Source organism: Solanum tuberosum, unplaced genomic scaffold, assembly GCF_000226075.1.
Source record: "Solanum tuberosum cultivar DM 1-3 516 R44 unplaced genomic scaffold, SolTub_3.0 scf00363, whole genome shotgun sequence".
Classification (NCBI taxonomy): Eukaryota; Viridiplantae; Streptophyta; class Magnoliopsida; order Solanales; family Solanaceae; genus Solanum; species Solanum tuberosum.
Genome location: NW_006239298.1, coordinates 455,282 through 477,835, shown reverse-complemented (window position 1 = coordinate 477,835; position 22,554 = coordinate 455,282). Strand labels below are relative to the sequence as shown.

Genomic DNA, 22,554 nt, shown 5'->3' with positions numbered 1-22,554 from the left:
AAAAAAGATTTTAAGTTCGTTTTTAAAAAATACTTTCAACTTCAAAATTTTATTTTTTTACCCCAACCCTCGACCCCTCCCCACCCACCTCCGAAAAAAAATTTAAGTTTGTTTTTAAAAAATATTTTCAATTTCAAAAATTATTTTCTACTCTAGTTAAAATAAAAGACATTTTTCATTCATAAATCAAACACTAAAATCTTTTCCGGAAAATATTTCTACTCACCAACCAAACATGAGAAAATAAGTCAAAAATCAACTTGTTTTCCAGGAAAACATTTTCCTTCATACCAAACACACCTTAAGTATGCTTCTTTCAGAGCTTGACATTGCTGTTGCTTCCAGGCAGGCATCTTACCGGGGAAAGCCCACCTCATCAACCTTTCCCAGGCATAACACACCAAAAACGTAACCAGTGGCCAAACTAGCAGTTTATCTGTTAACTCCCTTGGTCTAACTAAGTTCAACCAGTCATTTAAATCTCGAGACAAATTACAGGTAATAATTGTGAAGCCCATGGCAGCCAAAAGCATATAAGAAGCTCATTTTCTGGTATGCTCCAGTTGAAAGGGTGGCCCTTGTACTTCACAGCAAAGGTTGTTACCTGTATCATCACTCCCATCATGTATAAATGTATCAACAAAAATTGGGTAAAAATCAGAGTCTGGCTCAATTCAGCAGGAGGAAGAGGACGCAGAACCAGAAAATATTAGGATGTGCTCCCTTAGCTGACAGGGTTGGAAAGGGATGAGCTGTGAGATAAACAAAAAGAAGAAATCAAACACGAAGTACTATTAGTGACAAGTTCATTTCCAAAACCTGAATTTGATCTTTCAATCAAGGCATCTTTGCTATCAAATGATCCTCGCTTAAAAGGTATTATTATTCTTGAATGCATCCCAAGTGGAACTGCATCAACAATATTTGGAGTTTCACAAATTCACAGTTAGATGATTTCGTAAAAACATTTTTTTTCCAAGTTTGCAGGTAACATAACAAAAATCAACATCTAAGAACCTGTATTCTAGTATGAGAACTAAGACCTATGAAATTAAGATGACTGATTTTGATTTTAGAAGTTATCTGTGATGTACGGTAGATGGCCTGGGGAGGGCACTGAAGGAAGAGATTTTGCTAGCAAAGGCTGAGAATGGAGGTCAAGCAGTGGCCCAACGCTGTAATCATGCATTATCTTGAAACAAGAAAAATGAAACATACAGGTAAATTGAAAATACAAAACAGACTGTTAATCTAGTTCTTAACTGCAGATGTTCAAAACAGACAAAGGTTCAACAAAATTTTGTTAGTGCAGCTAGATACTGTTCACATATTTCCACACAGGAGGATAATAAGTTATGAGTATTTTGAGCAGGCCATAGAAAATAACTATCTGTTTCAATTTTAGCCAAACATTTAGGTAAATGCTATAAATACCGTAACATGTGTTAAAACACATTTATTTTGCAAAAAAATGCAGTAACAGAAGCAAAAATGGAACAAAATTTACCTTTTACTATCATGTACTAGATCATCAGCATTTGTCTGATCAGCTAGCAGTTGCAAAATAGTGTGTCCATCTCTCTCCAGAGTATTCAACTTATTGCACCCAAAATATGGGAGCATTTTATGTTCAATCTCTAACCAACTAACAGCCTGCTCTTTCCTAACATGTCTCTCATTCATAAGCTGTCTCACTTTCTCTACATTTTCCCACATTCCAAGTACACCATAAATACTTGACAACAGCAAATATGCGGCAGGAGACTGTGGGTCCAGCTCTATTAGCAGTTCTGCAGCCATTCTACCCAACTCCACATTTCCATGAATCCTACAAACACCAAGTAAGGCATTCCAAATATGATCATCAGGTTCACAAGGCATCTTCTTTATCTGAGCTAGCACTTCACTAAAATGTCCTGCCCGACCCAAGAGGTCAATTATGCATGCAAAATGTTCTTGATCAGGAAGAACATCATAACTAGAGGTCATTGTCTCGAAAAAGGAAAGCCCTTCTTGCACTAACCCAGAATGACTACAAGCATTGAGAAGGACAACAAAAGTGATACGGTTTGGTTTCACTCCAAACTTCATCATCTTAAAGAACATTTCAATCGCCTCTTCACCCATGCCATGTTGTGCTAATGCAGACAACATAGTATTCCATAATACTGCATCATGCTTGTTATGTGCCGTATCAAATACCCTCCTTGCAACTTCTAAACTTCCACATTTTGAATACATATCAATGAGTGAACTCAAAACAATTGTATTAGGTCTAAAACCAGCATTCACCAGAAATGCATGTATTTGCTTACCGTGCTTGAGTGATGCTATACCAGCACAAGCAGATAGGCAACTACTAAATGTAAACTGATCAGGTTGGACCTGAAGCTTCATCATCTTTGCAAATAACTCAAGGGCCTGAATGCTCATGCCACTGTGGGAATAACCAGCAACCAAAGCTGTCCAAGAAACAGGATTCTTCTCAGGCATTGCTTCAAAAAGCTCCCTAGCTGACACCATATCGCCGCACTTTGAATAACCTGAAACCAAGGTGGTCCAGGCAAGAACGTCTCTTACTCGTATTGCATCAAACAACCTCCTAGCATCGCTCATCTTCCCACATTTTGCATAAGCATCAACAATTGAACTAGAAAGAATTATATTGGATAAAAACCCAGCTATGAATACTTGACAATGAACCTGCCCTGTGAGAGAAAAATCTTTGGACTTAACACAAGCAGTGATAACCCCAGCAAAGCTATACTCATTGAACCCAATACTTAACCTCCTAAATTCTCTATACAACTTGAGAGCCTCGTTGAAGTAGCCAACCTGAGCATGGCCAATCACCATAGTATTCCAAGAAACGACGTCTTTCTCCGGCATTTGGTCAAACAACCTTTTAGCAGCCTTAATCAAGCCTAACTTAGTATACCCAGAAAGCATATTATTCCATGAATACAAATTTCTCGTAGTCATTTTATCGAACACCTTACGTGCTTCCATATGATCACCACATCTACCATACATATTAATTAAATGGTTGGCTAGAAATGTAGTGGGGTGTTTCCACCCAGTAGTTTTGAGATGCAAATGGATCCATTTTCCTTCTTCACGTGACCTGGAATTGGCACATTGTTGAATGATAGAAGCTAGAGTTTTACTGTTTAAGCGAATGCCTTTACGTGTTAGGATGTTAAGGTAATTGAAAGCTTGTTTAAGATAGCCTTGCGAAGAGAGATTGAGAATCTTTTGTACCAAGCATGAATTATTGAGCTTCTTATTTGTACGAAGAGTGAGAACTTTGGAAGGTAAAGATGAAGTGGGCATTGCAGAAGGGAAACATGTCAAAATGGAGTTGCTTTATCCGGCAGAATTGGCAGTTTAAATTGGCGGCGGAGATGGAAGTTCCGGCTAAATCAGCTCGTTGTGATGCATCGTTATATGGTGGATCAGCGTGGGGCCGGACCGGCGGGATGGAATAAACAGGGTTATCCCAAGTAATTAACTTGTTTGTTTAATTAACACTCATGGTTAAATATATAAAAAAAAATCCATATTTTTTTTAAAATGGAGTATCTTTTATCTTACTGATCAAATAATTTCTAAATAATCCCTTTGCACAAGAGATGAAATAAAAAAAAAGAAGATATTTCATGAGTTAAATATTAGATATCGCCATATCGAATATCTCATGGCATCCTCACGCTTCAATTAACATCAATAAGTTATGGAAGTGGAGTTCTTGGATGTTTGACTTTGATGATAAATAATGAAGTATGAAAAGACTTCCGGATTGAAACATTTGCTATTGCCGTGCATTTAATTAACAGATTGTCATTTTCAATCATCAACCCATAATTAATATTTAAAAAGACAATTCAAGAACGATAAAAGTAAATATGATCGACTAGATTATTAGGAGGACATGTGTCAAATTTATAAGGGCGTACTTGAAAAATCGAAGAGATTTCAAACCTAAATTCAAGATTATTTTTGTGTGATGGTATCCTTTCCGCCTTCCGGTCTCACATTCTGTGACCTACCCCCGTTGTCCAAATAATCCAAGTAGTTTTTTATATAAACTTTCATTGACTTCATATTATATTGTATTCTTTTAAATATTTTGGTTTGAATACATTTTCAAAATTTTTGCATCTCTTATTATTTTTTCAGGGAACATGCTGACTATTGCTTTTTTATACGTACAAGACACGTTTTATCCCTACATAAGTAGCAGAATTTCTCAAGCTAGTAGGAGTTGGGCACCAAAATTGGTACATGTACAACAATGTCAAACTTAATGCCTCAATATTTCCCTTGATAAATATTTATGCACAATTTTTTTTTTTTAAATGATTGTCTTCACATGATTGACAAATGGAATTTGGTAACTATTGTTCGGATGAACAAAATTTGAGTTTGTTGTGGTATTAAACACCGTTTATCGACTATTATAAGTGAAAATAATTGATAACAAGAGCAAAACTTATTATCAATAAGAGAACAGACAAAGGTTATAGATCACATAAATACAAAATGATAATTGGAATATAATTCTGTTCAAGATTCACGTCTAATTAACATCCTATTAATTTTTCACGAATTCATTAGTTAATTAGAGTACCCCTATATTTTGATTCCTCTTCTGATTAAGCCTAAACCTAAGAGAATAAATTAATGAAGGAAAAATTGTTTGAAATAGCAAACGATTAATTCAAATTAAATACTATGGCTATAGTTTATTTTATTTGTAATTCGCAACAAACATCCCATTTTTTCGCCATCTGATTTGTTATACAATTAGCCATTTACGGTATACAATTAGCCATTTTATACATTTCGGTATAAAATGTGTTTGTGTACATAAAGCGAGAGAAAAATGTATATACAAATACAAATACATATATTTTCTTCCTATACACTTATAATTATATAAATACAGATCTTATTATACAAATTACAATGTATAACTGAATTTATACATAACTGAACAATTTGTATAAAATTGAATGTATCCAACGAATTATACAAATCAAAAGCTTCATAGCAAACATAAAATTTGTTATGGAGCACAATTATGCAATTTATAGCTATAACATATAAATAATTTTTGTGTTTGTTATATGTGAAAGTCAGCGAATGATTGAATGTTAGTATGCTATAATAATGTTTATTTCTCTTGATCATTCACTCTATGATTTCAAAAAAGCTCTTTTGATTACTTGGAAGAAATAAGGAGTAAAATATATCCATTAAATTATTCTTCTTTCGATTAGATAAATTAATGGTTAACTCCACAATTTAATTCAAACTCCATAAATTATATTAAACATAAAACAAGAAAAAAAAAATTCACAATTATTATCATTACATCATGATTGTCAAAACCCTATAAGAATACTACTTCATAATATAAGGAAAAAAAAGTCAAATAATTAATAAGAATTATAAAACATTACAATCGAATAATTGATGATTGTTTAAAACTGTCTTATTGAATCGACTCGTGATGAAAAGTAATGAATTCTAGCTGATCTGTCAAAAATTTCTTATTAATTAGTTAGGCTAGTTGCCCTGTTCAGCCAAATTATTTGAAAAATGTCCAAGTCAAAGTTAGGATCAATAATTGCCTCTTAACCAAATTCTTGGAGAACTTCTACGTGATAACGTGCACGCTTAGTTCAGGACAGGTGGTTCGGATCGCCAAGTTTAGCGCATAAAATTGTCTTTCATCCTTGAATTTCAAATAAATATTTGTTATACTTCATACTCCCAAAATATTTGTTTTAGCTTCAAATTTATTATTAGCCCGGTTTTATAGAAATGTATTGTTATACATTATTTCAGCTTTTCTTTGATTTTAATCCCTGGCCATTTTTTAATTAATCAAGTAGTTCTTTCACTAATTCTCTCCAATTACATCATTTGAATTTACATGAGTACTTGTATATATTAACTGAAATGATTCTCATAATAGTTAACAAGATCTTCAAGAAAGTTACAGTGTTTATCATAAATATAAGAGGAAATGTAGTACAGTCAAAGAAGATCTACAAGAAAAAGACCTCATTTATTACTAGCTTTTAAATGTAGTATGGTTCTGGTGGTATAATAATTACGTATTCCTACAAGTACAACAATAACTAATTCTCAATTCGAATGAGGCTTTCTCGTGTAAATTCAAATTAGTCAGGTCTCAATCCGAATATCGATACAAGTGGAGAAAAAAATCAAAACTAGAAGATGGGATGGGTTTAGACTTTGGACTTCTGAGAGTAACAGGAGAAAGATTCTGATGGATGGTGATCTTAAGGTTAAATGGAGTAATATATAATCTTCAATGATTCCATCAAATTCAAGGAGTTAATTAGGTGCTTATGATTCACATTTTGCTGAAATATCATGATTTTTAGGTATGGTTGTTATAGTTTTCAATGTTTTGGGTTGGGTAGACTAGCCGTTTTTATTTGTTAGTATGATGTGGGGATATCAAATGAGCTCAAATTATATGAGTTAAAATTAATAAATACATTTATTTTACTTGATTTGAAATGGGCCAAGCAATCAGTTGGATGGATCATAATATTAGCTAATTTTACCAACCCTAGCAGAAACTAGTTATAGCCCATGAATGCAATTGATTCAACTTCCCGTCCTTTTTGTATTTCATATAAGGTAAGTATTTGCTTGAGTTTATCAACTTTTGTTTCATACGTTCTTTTTTAATTATCATAATTCCCCTTTTTAGGGTTAAAACGATAAGATCTTTGACTAACATTTTAGGATGTATTTGTTCATCATATTGATATGCAATTTTTTTTTACAATTTATAGTACTTTTTCATATAACTTTTGAATATCTAAATTTTTAGTTTAAAAAATTGAATTAATGTAATCTAAAATTAGTCAAATTAACTTTTGAAAAACGCAACATAACAACTAAAAAAGGAACATAGGAGTAATAATTTGGAATATTGTTAATTTGAGGTTTCCTCTGTTCTATTATTGTTTTGAAAATATGTTCAGCTATTTTGTGTGACATTGAGATAAAGTATCATCAATTATTTTGAGTGTCAATTATGGCAAGTCCACCTCTCAACATCTTACATTAATTATCTAGCTAAATGAGGTATCCAATAAGTCATCGCTTCTACAGCTACTGATGTTGATTTCTCATGCTCTTTCATTTCCAAAAACTTTTCAACTCTTACAGATGCGGAAAAAAAACGTATTTAATGGAATGGAAATCTACCGTTTTCGCTAAATAACACAATTCTAAAAAGTATGTACATAAACTATGGGTGGACTTCTATTTATATGAAATAAAATAGGCTTAAGTCATTCACGTCTTCATAAAATTGTCCTCATAATTCACTTAAACATCTCAATTATGACTTGTACCTATTGGACATCTAAAATATTCAAAACATGTGTCTATTAAGTACAAAATGCTGATGTGGTAAAATAAGTGCATCTCACTGCATTGAAGAGCGTGAACAAGTCCCAAACTTTTTTTTATTAATAATAAACTTGTACCTTTTTCTTCTTATGACACTTGGCATTGCATTAATTAAAATAACTAAAAATAAATTTTTATTCAAAATGATGTCTTATAATATCCAAAAAGAAAACACCCCTGTAGGCTATACCAGCGGCTGTCTTCTTCTTCGCCCCATTTTAATCATTTTAAACTCTGTTTTGGTTCTTCATTTTTATTTTTCGCTTTTTATATATAAAAAAAAAAACTGAATCTGTCAAGTGATAATCGAATTTGCAAGAATGAAAAAAATAATTGGACATCAAAGTTATAAAGGAAACTTCCATCCATCTCTATTTCCGGTCACTTCGATCAACAAACATCACCAGCCATTAAAGTTATAAAATAATATCAGAAAATTTGATATAATTCATTTGAATCCTCACTATTTCTCTTCGTCATCAATTTCAAAATAATTTATCAAGTCAATTTATTTTTCACAATAATCACTCCATTAATCTATCATGCTTCATAATTTATTTCATTATTTGTATTTGACTTAATTTCCATAGCTCATAAGATAAGAGTTAATCTCTTCGGAGGAATAGAAAATAGTGGGGGACAACGGATGAAGAAGAATAAGGGCAAATTATTAGATGGGTGGGGAGAGATTTGTTTTTTTCTTTCTTTTTTGTTGCTGTTGCCGCAGGAGGTGTCGACATTAGGGGAAGAAGAAGAGAAGTGGGTGGGTTCCTGTGGGGGGTTGGGGGAGGAGACTTTTTGTTAATCAATTTTTTGAATTATTAAAGGTTGGAATTAAAAATAAATGAAAATTCATTAGATTGGGCCATGTGCCATATGTTGAAGTCTTATTGGTTACTTTTCTAAGACAATGTGCGTGAATTACACACGCCACATTTTAAAAGCTTTATTATCGTTTTGTGTTCAATAAGTACATATTCCTTAATATTAGAGTGTCTAATAGGTACTAGTCATAGTTGAGGTGTCTAAGTGAATTATGCAGACAACTTTAGAGGGCCGCATATGACTTAAGCCAATAAAATAATACTCTTTTTACAAAGGTTTAAGTCATCCACGACCCTTTAAAGTTGTCCGCATAATTCACTTGGACATCTGAACTAAGACTTGTACTTATTGAACACCTAAATTGTTCAAGACATGTATCTATTAAACACAAAACGTTGATGTGGCAAAATAAGTGTATCTCATTGCTGATGAGCGCATGAATACATTTTTTTTTTATTTGTACCTACTTTCTTGACACTTGGCATGCATTGACAAAATAAATGAAAAATTAATTTAATTAAACATTAATCTTTTAATTCATAAAAAAAAAAACCACCCTCACACCCATGATCAACCCATCATTTTCAAGACTTCAAATTTCTGTCTTTTGTTTTGGCTTTTTTTTTTTCTTCATTTTCGGTAAACAAACTGCCTGTTGAATTTGCAATAAGAAGAAAAAAAATCGACCATTGGAGTTAAAAAGTTGATCAATATTTGTACATCTTTATTTTCAATAACTCTGATCGAGCAACCATCACCATTCATTTAACTTATTAAAAATGTTATAAATTTTTTTGCTATAATTCTAATTTCTCTTCGTTTTCAATTTCAAAATAATTTATCGATGTCGATTATTCTTGTTTTGAGTAACACGGCAAGAAAAAGAAAGAGGAAAGGATTTGGTGGGTGTATTCAGGAAGGAGTGGGGGAGATTATTTTTTTTTTTGTTATCGCCGGAGAAATCGATGGTGGATGGCAATGGCGGAGTGACAGAGAAGAAGACGAAGGAGAAAGGGCAATGGGTTAGATGGGGTGGGGGGTTAGGTGGGTGACGGGGGAGATTTTTTTTTATCAATTTAATTTTCTATATTATTAAAGGCTGAAAATTATTTTTTATTTTTATTTTTCAAAATTAAAATTATGGGCCCATGTGCCAGGTGTCGTAATTTTATTCGTGATTTTGTCAAGATAATGTGTGTGAATTACACGCACAATATTTTTAATGCTAGTGGTCATTTTATGTTAAATAGATAAATATTCGTTAATATTAAAGTATCTTAATAGGTAAGAGTTTCAGTTGAGGTTTTTAAATGAATTATGCGAACAACTTTAAGGGCACAGATGACTTAAGCCTTTTACAAAATCTGATTTTTGTGTCATTGTATTCTTTGGTTTGAATTAACTCTTTTTTCCCAAACAGCTATCTTACCAAATAGCAAGACAGGCAACATGGAAGATCAACTTTTAAGTAGTAAAGGAAACAAGTTCCCTGTTGGCACCTCCTGTTCAACGCCTCTTGTTCTAAGCACTTGTGTTGTTATGTGTGGTTCCTTGGCTTATGGATTTGCTGTAAGTATAATAGGCTTTCAAGGCGCAATGAGAAAAACTCAAAAGTTAGGAAAAATTCTTTAGACTGTCAGCGTATACATAGAATCAGAGAGTTGTGGATTTGGAGTTAACAATAATACAAGAATAAATTAGCAAATGTACTGTAATATAGAATTGGAGCAGTAAATATGATTTACTCCTCTTTATATTATTTGTTTTTTTCTCTGTCTTAGATAAGTAAATCTTTATTTTGGGATGATTTACTTAATTAAGGTGTTTGATGAATTTTATTTTTAATGTGATGATTGCGTTATAGGTTGGCTACACTTCTCCTGTCCAGTCAGGTATCATGGCTGACCTGGGGTTGTCCATTGCAGAGGTAAGAGTACACTTAAATCTGCATTTCCCTTATATATAATTGGAGTGTTTGGGTGTGATTGTTGTAGTGACAATTGGAGGCAGCAATAGGCAACTAACATGCACTGGCAATGGTTAATTCCGTGACTGTGTAGGGGTGGCTTGGTGTCTCTCTTCAAAGTACATGTTTGAGGAGTCGATGGTTTTGTAAACTATGCAATAATTAAGTGCTACAATGCCTGCTAATGTTACTGAAGTCTATTAGTTAGAGCTTTGGGGCTCTGATATCTAATATGTAACACATCCGTTTGTGCTGACTTTTTTCTTGTTCTACAGTATTCAACATTTGGAGCTATTCTGACACTTGGTGGAACTATAGGTGCCTTAGTGAGTGGCACTATTGCAGATATGGTTGGACGGAAAGTAGTACGTTTCTCTTTCAATGCTCGTCTTTCCCTCCTCATTTACTATTCAAAATTATATACACTAATTAGAGAACTCCCTATCTGGTTTATGTTTTAATATAGACAATGTGGATTATGGATCTTTGTTTCATACTGGGATGGCTATCTATAATTTTTGCAAAGGTATGTAATTGAATGCTCATCCTTGACTTCTTGTTGAAGTTTGCTTTTAGTTACTGCAGTAACTTTTAGCAAAATAAGTTATTTAGTTTGAATTAAATTTGAATTTTGAATTTTAGTTAGTTTGTTTATGTTGTTGAGATATTTTAGGTTGTTAAAATTTTAAATTATGCAGATTATATGTTTTATGTTGGCTATTTAAAGCCCATCAATGCTTAATAAAATTATTGAAAGCTATTGAAAGTCATTTCAATCCATTGAGAGACATTTTTATTCTTTTTGTGCTGCCCCATTTTTAAAAAACACCAACACTTCTTCTTATCCCCCTGTTCTTCGGATACAATTCGATCCTTCTACGGCCAAATCTCAATTTGTGTGAATGTTATTGATTGTTCTTGGCCTTATACATCTTAATAGTATCTTTTATAATACTAATAGGCAATGTCTTCTCAATACACATATAAACATTGTTATCAAGCAAGATATGGATGACTAAGGAAAAAGAATTGTTGTAATTTAGTAGGAGGGAAAATGGTTTTTTAAAGTAGATAGAAAATATCAAACTAAATTGGAGAGAACTCTTTCAAATAATATGCCATCTTAAGTGTCTGAAGAAGGGGATTGAGTCTGTTTTCCGAGTTCAACTCACTGATAATTTTTTTTTTTTGTTTCAAGAGTGTGTGGTGGCTTGATATTGGAAGATTTCTAATGGGAATAGGAGCTGGACTGCTCCTTTACGTGGTAAGTAGCTAAATTACAAAGCATTTTTCAGTTTTCTTCCTGTGTAAAGCATATTAAGAGCAGAGTTCAAATCATGATGCAGGCTCCTATATACATTGCAGAAATCGCGCCAAAGAGTATTCGAGGTGGATGCACAGCTGCATTTGCGGTAAATGAGAAACCATTATTTTCTGCGACTCAGAAGTGTTCAAATCTTGCATATCTAAAACTGCTATCTTTTGCAGTTCATGGTATATTTTGGTTTTGCACTGATGTTTCTGATTGGCAATATCCTGCCTTGGCGCACCTTGGCTATAGTAGGTAGAGTGCTTCCTATATTATATTTACTTCTTTATAATCATGTTTGCAAAGCTAGACACAGAAAGAGACGGAGCTGCAGAGAAGAACCGATTTACCGTCTTTGGACTTCTTTGTTTCAGGAATTATACCCTCTTTGGTGCAGTTAATAGGCATATTCTTCATACCAGAATCTCCAAGATGGTTGGTGAGTGGAGTATTAACTTCTAACAATTACATGTAGTGGCATTTTCCCTGTCCAAAGAAGCAGCTTTGGACATAAAAATAAGCAAAAGTTTCCCAGACCAACTAATATCAGTACTTCCTGCTTGGTGTATTATAGTCCCTGTCATCTCTCGATGCTATATTCTCAAATTATACCGTAAAAATAATACATAAGAGATACAGTCTGGGACACTTAAGAAAAGAAAGGAGTCATAGTACTTTGATTAACAAACATGCTTGATGCCTTAGTTATGGTCTGTTGTTCACTTTTATATTTTTTCCATATTCCCCTTTCATTTGAAGAAAGGGACTGGAATTTGTTTTATTTTCTATACTGATGTTTCTGGAGTAGTTGGATTCCTAATTTACCTATTGAATTGTTTGCAGGCCAAAATCGGTCTGGACAAAGAAGTAGAAGCATCTCTACAATATCTGAGAGGAAAAAATGTTGATATTTCTTTAGAAACAGCTGAAATTAAGGTAACTTGCTTCTAAATGTCTTACTACTAGCTATCTTAATATGTACAATGAACTTATTATCTTTCCTGATTAAACAATCTTCTATCCATATTACATCGTGTAATTGAAATGAAACATCTTCACAGGACAACGTGGAGTCACTTACGAAGCTTTCAGGATCGAGATATCTGGATATGTTTGACCGTAGATATGCTCATTCACTCATTGTAAGCATTATAAGATACGGAGTATATAAATATAAAGTGCATAGATATGCATCTCTCTTATAAGCACTGTATTTTTCCATTTTTCATCACTTATTGATCTTCCTCTTGCTATGTTAATTTTATTAGGTAGGATTGGGAATTATGATGTTGTTGCAGTCTGGAGGAACTGATGCAATTTCATCTTTCGCTAGTTCCATTTTCATAAAAGCTGGTTAGCACCTCATAGACCGTTTGTAACATGAATTATACTTCTATAGCATTTGACACAAATATTTTGCTTTTTTTAAAAAGGTTGCTCAGCTAGTTTTGCAACTACAACAATGGGATTCATCCAGGTTTTGACTCCTGAAATTACAATTTGACTCAGAACTGTTGCTAAAACAGGATCTCATACTTTCATTTATTCATACTTCTCTTTCAGCTTCCTTTTGCTGCTATGGGGATATTCTTACTGGATGCTGCTGGAAGACGGCCTGTTCTGATGGTTAGAAATCAGCATGCCTATTGATGTGTTAAATTTTACGAATCCATAGTGAGATATATACTTGAAGCAAAACGAAATGGTTTCAGGTCGCGTCTGCTGGGACATGCTTAGGAAACTTTCTTGTAGGTGTAGGCTTTTTGTGTAAGGTACTCAACAGTCAACACACCCTTGTCCCTTCCCCCCAACCTTTACATAATATGACAACAATTTCACTTGCTAGACTTATCAATTTGCACATTATTCCTGTCAGGATTATGATCATATGAGTCAGCTCTCTGCCACATTTGTGTTAGTTGGCATACTGGTTTGTTCTTCACACTCTGTTCCACAACTTCATTTTCTTGTATTTTACCAATTTGTAGCTCAAATTGTCCAGTAAATCCATTTACAACTACAAAAGTAACACGTCAACAAACTAAATGATTCGTGCATTGCTGATTTGTTAACAGGTATTTGCTATATTCTACTCAATGGGTGTAGGTGGTGCAGCTACTACAATCGTTTCAGAGGTCAGCTACTAGCCCTCAATCTCCATATATACACACACATTACACAACTCGAACCTTTTCGAGTACTATATTTACTGACTAGTACTCATTACCATATCAGATATTTCCTATGAACATAAAGGGATCAGCTGGAAGTCTAGCAATTGTATGCAATTGGTTTACTTCTTGGATTGTCACATATGCTTTTAACTTCTTATTTGAATGGAGCCCTTCAGGTATGTATGCATCTATCTAGAATTGCTCGAATCGTCGTGTTTGTTTGTTGTTCAAGGTTAAACATTTTAATTTAATTACCAGGTGTGTTCTTCATGTTCACATTTTTTTCCGGGTTGATGATCCTATTTGTTGCAAAGATAGTACCAGAGACGAAAGGTCGGACACTTGAAGAAATCCAAGCATCCTTGACACTGCTTAACTGATACTCCGTTCGTCCTATATTAGACGAACATCTTACTAAAATAGTTGTCTCATATTATTTGATTACTTACTAAATTAAGATAGAATTAATTATATTTTTTCTATTTTACCCGTATAATTAATATGGTCTTTTCAATGTGTACAATTTCCAATACTAGCTATTCCTATACACTATGTATATTTTTTCTAACTTGTGTTTATGTGTATTGATATTAACAAAGGACAAAATAGTAAAATTGATTAATTTATCAATAATTTCTTAATTATTGTGTAAAATAGATCTAATATTAGGATGGAAGGAGTAGTCATTTTTCTTTCAAGAAAAAAAGAAGTTAAATCATCATTTTGTGATTTATTGGTCATTGGATTTCTATTTTTTTTTTTAAAAGGTGAACAAAGTTACTTTTCTTTCATATTTGTATATTAAAAAAAAAATCATGTCTTTAGTTATTTCATTTCTTATTCTTTTATGTCAAAATAATCACCGATCTTTTTGTATTTCACTCGAACAATCATTCAAGTCGAAAGTGATCACTTCTTAATAATGTGACACTTGATTTTTAGAGTAAAAAAAATTATTTACTTATTGATACTTCACTCAAAAAATCATTCAAGTCAAAAAGTGATATATGCGATCACTTTTTAACGACGTAACACCTGATTTTTAGAGCAAAAAAGAAAAACACTAAACTCAACACTTCTTAATAAGCAGCCACCAAATCAAATGATAATTCTTTCTTACTCAATTTCAAGCGCAAAATAGTTGAAAATAATTTAAGGGTCAACGTTATACATATTATTGGATCCGCGTGGACTATATAACTAAAAGTAAATAAAACTTACACGTGATAAAAAAAGAGTTGTCGAAAAATTAAAAAATACACATATAAAATAGTTCCAAATGTATGACACAACTTTACTTAATGTATCATAATAAATTAATAACTATTTACAACTCAATTCTATTGGTTAAAAAATAAATAAAGACATACAAATAAAAAAAAAACGCATTCTTTGATACATGTTAACCCAATTTATTTCAACTTAATCAAACTTTATAACTCCTTTATTGATTCAAGATACGAGTTAGCTTAGTATGTTTAAAGTACTTTCTAATTAACTACTTATTCAACAAAATATATAACATAGATTAGTAATTAATATGGAATAATTCCTGTTAGGAATCTAGTGAAGTATCTTTCAATAAATTAGGATTGTAGTTTTTGTGATTGGCAGTATCTTATTAAATTTGTGGAGAAAAAGAAGAAGCTAATAAAATATGACTGAAAGAGGAGAAGTCAATATTGAAAATAATTACTAGTATTATTTATTGTTTTTAGCTTAAAACATTAAAAAAACGTTCCTCGTCCTTATACGTTACGTCGTTACCTATTTGGTAGGGTACGTCTAGATATCCATTAAACTAAAAACGAAGGAAAAAGACGAGAAGTGACTCACCGGCCACTAAATTTCTTTTTAGAAGCAATAATGAAATTCTAATTAACTTTTTTTTTAAAAAAGGTTTTGATGGTTTTTAATTATTTATTCTTTTGAAAAATTGAGGAGAGGGGGGAATAAATTAGGATATTACAAGATGAGGAATCAAACTCTCATTAACAAGATGGAATAACTATTAAAATATCCTAAGTTATTTATTTAGATTGTGAATTAAAGATTTTATATGTCTTTTTATTATTTTTGAAAATAACATCTTTACTTTCATAAGATAAGAGTAAGATCTACCTAGGGGTGAAGCTAGAAAGGAGTGAAAGGGTTCTTTGGTTAAAAGTAATATTGTATATATATATATGCTATTATATATCATACGATGAAATTATTAGAAGGTGTTTAACCATATATAATCTGTGGTTCAAATATAAAAGTTTGATTTAAAATCAGCGTATGTGTATGAAATGTGGAACTTCAACTTCAATTTTATATCATAATTCGAAATTTAAATTCTTTATAAAGTAGAAATTTATCCTCATGAATATGATCATCATTTCATTTTATGGGGTCTCTTTTCTTATTTATGGTGGGCCGTACCAATTATTGCTTAAATATTTCTATCTGCAGACTGCAAATTAAATGCTCTTTTCCCTGTTTTTGGGACTGCAATATTGCGAATTCTTCAAATCACCTTCAACAAAGGTTTCCTCTAACTTACCTACTCTTCAAAAAAAATTCCCCTGCCTTTTACAATTTTACAACTTCAAGTTTTTTTCTAGATTTTGAGCATATTTTTAAGAAATACATGTTTCTGTCTATTTGCTATTCGAGAATCAACATGTAGCTGGTATCTACTTTTATTTATGTTCTTAACATGAAAGAATTCGGTGCTGTTTTGTGATCCAGACTTGAAAGCAACTGTTTTCCTTTTTTTTGGCATAATACATAAGTATGCCATTTATGGCTTCAGCAACATTTATGCCCTCCATTCATGATCAAGTATACACTTGCGTGTCGTTTGGTGTGAGAGATAAAAATAAATAGTGATGGGATAAAATTTTCTTGTCATGTTTGGGATAACTTGTTCCCAACCAAACGACCCCTTTAAACTTGTATAAAATTGAACAAGTAGATACACGTATTCTATGTGGCATAATACACGTAGAATGCCATGTAGTTTGTTCAATTTTATACAAATTTAAATTATTACTTGTGCATATCCAAAGTTAAATGACATAAATATCAGTTGAAGCTAAGTTAAAAGGACATATTTATGGATAATGTTTTTCTTTTTTTGGAAGTTTTCTGCCTTGGGGTTCTCAGTTTATGGATATTTATGAGGACTGAAGCTACCTAGACGACCCAGTATCATTGTTAATAGTGGAACTACCTGTTCGAATAACAGCTCCATAGTACTCCTTTACTCGCCTTTAATTTTATTGGTCTCTGAAGTTGTTGTGTTTTACCTTAGGTATTTGTATTGTACTGTATTATTTTAATGAATATAAGTAAATGATAAAGTAGAATTATAAGATAACATGAGATGAAAATATGTTCACATCAAATTGATCGTTACATAAAATGAGACTTTTCGTTGTAACGTTATGATAAATTTAAATAATCCGATATAATAAAATTTAAGTAACAATTAAAAAAAAAATTATAATTAAACTAGCCATACAATACTCAATACATATTCCAAACAAGGTGTTGCGGGATCCACTTGACACTCCCTTTAGCCTGCTTTTGGTGTTGGAATAGTGGCATTATCTTAAAACCTTCAACAAGGTTTCCTCTAACTTACCTACTCTTCAAAATTTCTTCTCTGAGTTATAGAATTTATAAGCAATTCACCTACTATATGATAACTTTGTTATTTCTAGATTCTGAGCGCATGTACTGAAGCTCCCAAGAAGACCCAGTATTGTTGTTAATAGTGGAACCATATGTTTGAATAGCAGCTCCATAGTACTCCTTTTACTTGGTTTTAAGCTGATTGGTCTATGAAGTTCTTGTGTTTTACCTTATTTTGTGTTCTTTAGTAAATGTTCAAAAACAACTACTATTATGTCTCAATTCAAAACTATTTGGGGTCGACTATATAAATCATCACTGTCAATTTTAACCACTAAGAGTTCTCTTACTATTCCTATTGATATACACATCTCCAAACATATTGAAGAGCCTTAGTGGTTAAAATTGACATATTGATAGCAACTTGCTGCATTTGTGCTTTAGCAACAGGACATAGTATGCTTTTTCTGGATGAGTTACTGGAGAAATGATTGTTGAAGCATTGCTATTTGTTTTCCAATATTGCCCCTGTCCAACTGTCCAATATTACGTGTGACTTCTCGTAGCTAAAAGACAGACATCAGTTTTATATCTTATGTTCCTTTAAGGCTTAATTCTTGAATCTCTGAAACTCTTAGCCTGATGTACTGTGTATTTGCTTAGACTAATATTGACCATGTCAAACTATCACCAGAATATGTTTTATACCTCTCTCATGAAGTATTGTATATATTCTAAACTTCTAGTTTCATTCTTAACGGTCTCTTACTTTTTTCTCCAGGTAGCAACATACTATGACTGGAAGCATGGAAGATGGTTTGTTAGATGAGAGTAGTCTCAGAAAATCCAGTCGGCAATTCCATGTTACAACAAATCTTGTTTTGAGCACCTCAGTTGCTGCCTGTGGTTACTTTGCCTATGGATTTGCTGTAAGTATTACTTGTCAAGGTGCGAGGAATGCATGAGATTTTGAGGTGTGTTAATTCATATTATGAGGATAATGAAGGAACATCATTCTTCAACTTTGGATAAGACTGAATTAAGCATCCATTTTGTGAGAAATGCATAAGATTTGGTTCCTTGTGAGATCCAAGAGTCTTCGGGACATGTTTTTATTTCCACATATCTATGCGAACAAATCTTGTATCTCTTGAATGTATTTAAAATAGACACATGCATATATGTTCTTAAGCACTATAACATATTTCTCAAATGAGCATACTTGAGATTGCACTCTAGTGTAATGTTTAATGATCTCAGGAGATTAGGCTAAAGGGTTGCCACTGATAGCTTGCTGTCTGTGTGTCCTTTTCAGGCTGGATATTCATCTCCTGCTCAATCAGGGATCATGGATGACCTGGGACTCTCTATAGCAGAAGTAAGTATTTTACAACCCTTTTTCGTGTGTACAGAAATGGCAAAACAGCTCTCTCACACTGAACTGATCAGCTTTTCTCACACTGACCTGAGATCTTAGATATTGTAGGGTTTAAAGAGGTCCAGACTCTTCTTTTTCTTTTGGATAAATTAAAGAGTTCCTTATCCTAGTTGCTTGATACACATAAGTTCCGTGGTTCTCTTAGCAATGATGAAAATTGTTTGTTAAAAGCTTCCATTATTTTACATGAAGAGGATAAGATATGCTTTGTTGTTCACAAAACGTACCTATTAGGTTCTTAACAAGCTTTCGTAGTGAATGCAAGAGCAAGGAAAAAACTCCCCTGGAGGAAAATTTACAGGTCTTTGGGAGCTATGCCATGTTAGACTCTACTGTCAGTATCAATATTAACATGATCTCTCTCTCTCAGTTACTCCGGTTTCTTTATCTAGGTGTTCCTTTTTCATTTATGTGAATGTACATTTTGTAAGTGAACTCATGATCCTCACAGAGGTCCCATTAGCTGCTAGCCAAACAAAATGCATTTTTCATCAGGAGAAATTTCATAGTCTGATTTATTCTTTTTGTATAGTACTCAGTTTTTGCTTCAATCATGATATTTGGAGGAATGATTGGGGCTCTGATAAGTGGAAAGGTGGCTGATATTTTTGGCAGGAGAGCTGTAAGTCTCTTTTCCTTAATTTATTGAAGCTTTACTTATAAAAAAGTCACTGAACCTGAAACAACTTTTATAGTCTCTAATTTGGTTTATAATTAATACAGACAATATGGCTTTCGGATTTATTTTTTATCATGGGCTGGTGTTCAATAACCTTTGGCAAGGTACAGAGAATGTCTTTTATCTCAAATACACAGGGAAATAACTTTTCTCCTCTATTTCCGTGTGTGTGTGCGCACTCTCTCCCCCCTCCCTTTATTGCTTCCAGTCAGGCCATGTAACCGTGCAAAGCAAATAACCATAATTATTATCTGGTTCAACTTACGAGTTTGTGCTTGTTGAAAGAGAGCTTGGTGGCTTGATGCTGGAAGGTTGGTGATGGGAGTTGGTGCAGGAATCTATTTATATGTGGTAATTTCTTTTACATTTTTTGGATAACTTTTTCCGTCCGTTGAACCAAAAAAGGTCTGATGCACCTGAATTAAATTTCAAACAGGGACCTATATACATTTCAGAGGTCACGCCCAAAAATATCCGAGGGAGCTTTGTAGCAGCTGCTTCAGTAAATAAAAAACTTTGTTGATTTTGATTGGTTAGTAGAACTCATTTTCTCTCTGTATAAGCCTTGATGTTTTTGCAGTGTACGCTGACTCTTGGCTTCTCACTGGTGTATTACATTGGGAATAACATGAGCTGGCGCACTTTAGCTCTTGTAGGTAATGATACAATGCATTCAACAGTTACTGCAAAGTGAATTTCAAAAAGAAGATGCCTGATTATATAGAGGTTTCCATTTCTTGAAATTGGTTGAACTTCCAGGTGCTACCCCTAGCTTTATACAGGTGCTAGGTGTATTCTTCATACCGGAATCTCCTCGGTGGTTGGTGAGTTAGTAATTAACTAATCATTGTGCTATGACTATTTCAAAAAGAAAGATAAAGGGAAATATGCTGTTCTATTGACAGTCGAAAATTGGTCTGGAGAAGGAGGTAGAAGCATCACTACAACGTCTGAGAGGAGAAAATGCAGATATTTCCACTGAAGCAGCTGAAATAAAAGTAACAAATTGATCTAAAATGTGTAATCTGGCAGTGTTGTTTACCTGTTTGTCTCTTTCTTATTTCTCTGTTGAAGTCTAGTTCCAGAAGAGCAATTAGGACTGAAATCTCTCCTCTATTTAACAGGACTTTACCGAAACAGTTCAGCGACACTCAGGATCCACATTTATGGATTTGTTCAGTAGGAAATATGCTCGTCCACTGATTGTAAGCTTTACGTATAACCCAGAGTTGGAACACTTTAAGAGTTTGGATGGTTGGAACACTTTAAGAGTTTGGATGATATGTCTGAAACTTCTGCCGATATTCAATATTATTAGATTGGAGTCGGGTTAATGGCTCTCGTGCAGTTAGGAGGGAATAATGCAATAACTTCTTTTGCCAGTTCAATTTTTAGAGCAGCTGGTAAGAACGCTCAGAAATAAACTTCTGTTTTAAGTTGACAGCCTTTTGTTTATAGGGATACATCTAAAAGTTAAGATCATTTTACAAGGTTGTTCGGCAGAATCAGGATCTCAAGTCATGGCTGTTCTCCAGGTTCTCAACTCTTGCCACTCCAGTTTAATATAAGACTGTTAAAAAACACGCTCAAATAATCGTTCTTCATTTCAGCTTCCATTTGCTGTCACAAGTATTATCCTTACAGAAAAAGCTGGAAGACGACTTCTTATGCTGGTAAGGTTAATGACTGTAGGTTCATGTCCCTTTGCCAATAAAGTACAATTTTAATAAGCCTCAACACTTTGTTTTCAGGTTACTTCGGCTGGGACTTGCTTAGGATGCTTGCTTGTAGCATTGGGCTTTCTTTTCAAGGTGCTAAACTTGGTGATATATATATAGGAATCAACTTCTTCAGTTTTGCATCTGCTTTTGCCACACATTAATGTTGTTCTGATGCTTCTTTTATCGGATATTCTGCTTTACCATGAACAGGGTTATCATCTATCAACAGAGCTAACCTCTTCAATGGTGTACACTGGCATACTGGTTTGTGAAAACAACATCCTTTATTTTTTTATTCATCTCCTTACTGTTTCAAACACCTATAGCTTGCCAAAGCCCCTTACATTCTCATTCCACCTCCATATTCTGTAAACAGCTCTTTTCTGTATCTTTCACAATGGGAATGGGAGGTACACCCTGGATCATCATGTCAGAGGTGCGTCTTTAAGATGTCAAATTCAAATATATATGTTATACAGATTCAGACAAACCATAAGGTCAATCTCTGTTTCAGATACTTCCGATAAACATCAAGGGTTCTGCTGGAAGTCTTGTGACATTGATCAACTGTTTTACTTCCTGGATAGTTGGTTATTCTTTTAATTTCCTATTCGAGTGGAATGCAGCAGGTAATGGCACTCTCCATCTGTTCCTTAAGCTTGTTTGATGGTTCAGTGATTTATTAAATCCTGTTGTAACTTGCAGGAACATTCTTCTTGTTTGCATTCTTTTGTGGCTCGGTTGTTGTATTCGTTGCAATGTTGGTACCAGAGACGAAGGGACGGACACTTGAAGAAATCCAGGCATCGATGACATTACTCCAATGAAATCATATGTTCTTTAACCTTCATTCATGACTGCCCATTTTGAACTTCATAGTTCAGACTACTTTATCATTCAGAACTGAAACTCATGTGTATTGTGATTATATTGATGTTTGTTATGTTCATATCTAAATCCTATCCAATATATCATACATATGAAGCACTGCTTCAGGATGTTGAAAACCAGACTACTTCCCCTACCGAGATTTGCTTCAAGGATTATAGTCTTCCAACAACTTCTGTGGTAGATTAAATTCATTGGCTACTGTAACCAAATTCTGGTCAGGCCGAAGACGATAAGTTATAAATTGTCCATAATCTTTTGAAACATGACTATCCCCACAAGAGCACTTCACCATAATATTTACTATAGCATTTGCAGGAACATTGTCAGGATCATAACTGTTAAGACTCCTGCAACTTTTCAACTGTTGTAAGGTTCCAAAAATAAAGACGAGCGATTCTCGGATAAGTAGTACTAGTCTTGACCTGCACACCAAACTGATGGCCAATGAATTTCCCATCAACACAGC

At 33.4% G+C, this 22,554-nt stretch overlaps 2 protein-coding genes across 3 annotated transcripts; one reads left to right on the top strand and one right to left on the bottom strand.

The window, feature by feature from the left end:
* Positions 1-267: 267 nt before the first annotated feature.
* Positions 268-3,602, bottom strand: LOC102594401 (pentatricopeptide repeat-containing protein At2g21090). 2 transcript variants are annotated; one of them, XM_015302724.1, is made up of 2 exons: positions 1,508-3,602; positions 268-604 (listed from the first exon to the last, which is right to left on the bottom strand). In XM_015302724.1, exons 1-2 carry the CDS (start codon positions 3,331-3,333, stop codon positions 601-603), a joined length of 1,830 nt encoding a protein of 609 aa, XP_015158210.1. In that variant the 5' UTR covers positions 3,334-3,602; the 3' UTR covers positions 268-600. The 2 variants fall into 2 exon arrangements, with proteins under 2 accessions (XP_015158210.1, XP_006361889.1); XM_006361827.2 differs by having other exon boundaries at positions 268-752; positions 1,508-3,601.
* A 6,024-nt stretch (positions 3,603-9,626) lies between these two features.
* On the top strand, positions 9,627-22,207 carry LOC102601222 (uncharacterized). Its single transcript, XM_015315507.1, has 36 exons — positions 9,627-9,858; positions 10,154-10,216; positions 10,531-10,620; positions 10,722-10,781; positions 11,454-11,519; positions 11,602-11,667; positions 11,744-11,819; positions 11,939-12,003; positions 12,408-12,500; positions 12,626-12,706; positions 12,833-12,917; positions 12,998-13,041; positions 13,128-13,190; positions 13,277-13,336; positions 13,441-13,494; positions 13,640-13,699; positions 13,800-13,914; positions 13,997-14,115; positions 18,145-18,288; positions 18,675-18,737; positions 19,330-19,419; positions 19,521-19,580; positions 19,762-19,827; positions 19,913-19,978; positions 20,057-20,132; positions 20,236-20,300; positions 20,382-20,474; positions 20,601-20,681; positions 20,795-20,879; positions 20,968-21,011; positions 21,087-21,149; positions 21,228-21,287; positions 21,408-21,461; positions 21,574-21,633; positions 21,712-21,826; positions 21,903-22,207. Exons 1-36 carry the CDS (start codon positions 9,739-9,741, stop codon positions 22,022-22,024), a joined length of 2,787 nt encoding a protein of 928 aa, XP_015170993.1. The 5' UTR covers positions 9,627-9,738; the 3' UTR covers positions 22,025-22,207.
* The last annotated feature ends 347 nt before the right edge of the window (positions 22,208-22,554 follow it).

Excerpts from the sequence above, each read along its gene's own strand:
- LOC102601222 (XM_015315507.1), top strand. The coding sequence starts at position 9,739 with ATGGAAGATCAACTTTTAAGTAGTAAAGGAAACAAGTTCCCTGTTGGC. Across the intron at positions 20,301-20,381 it reads CGGAATCTCCTCGGTGGTTG|TCGAAAATTGGTCTGGAGAA; the intron begins GTGAGTTAGTAA and ends TTCTATTGACAG. Across the intron at positions 20,682-20,794 it reads AATATGCTCGTCCACTGATT|ATTGGAGTCGGGTTAATGGC; the intron begins GTAAGCTTTACG and ends CAATATTATTAG.
- LOC102594401 (XM_006361827.2), bottom strand. The coding sequence starts at position 3,333 with ATGCCCACTTCATCTTTACCTTCCAAAGTTCTCACTCTTCGTACAAAT. Across the intron at positions 753-1,507 it reads CTAGTACATGATAGTAAAAG|CTCATCCCTTTCCAACCCTG; the intron begins GTAAATTTTGTT and ends TTTATCTCACAG.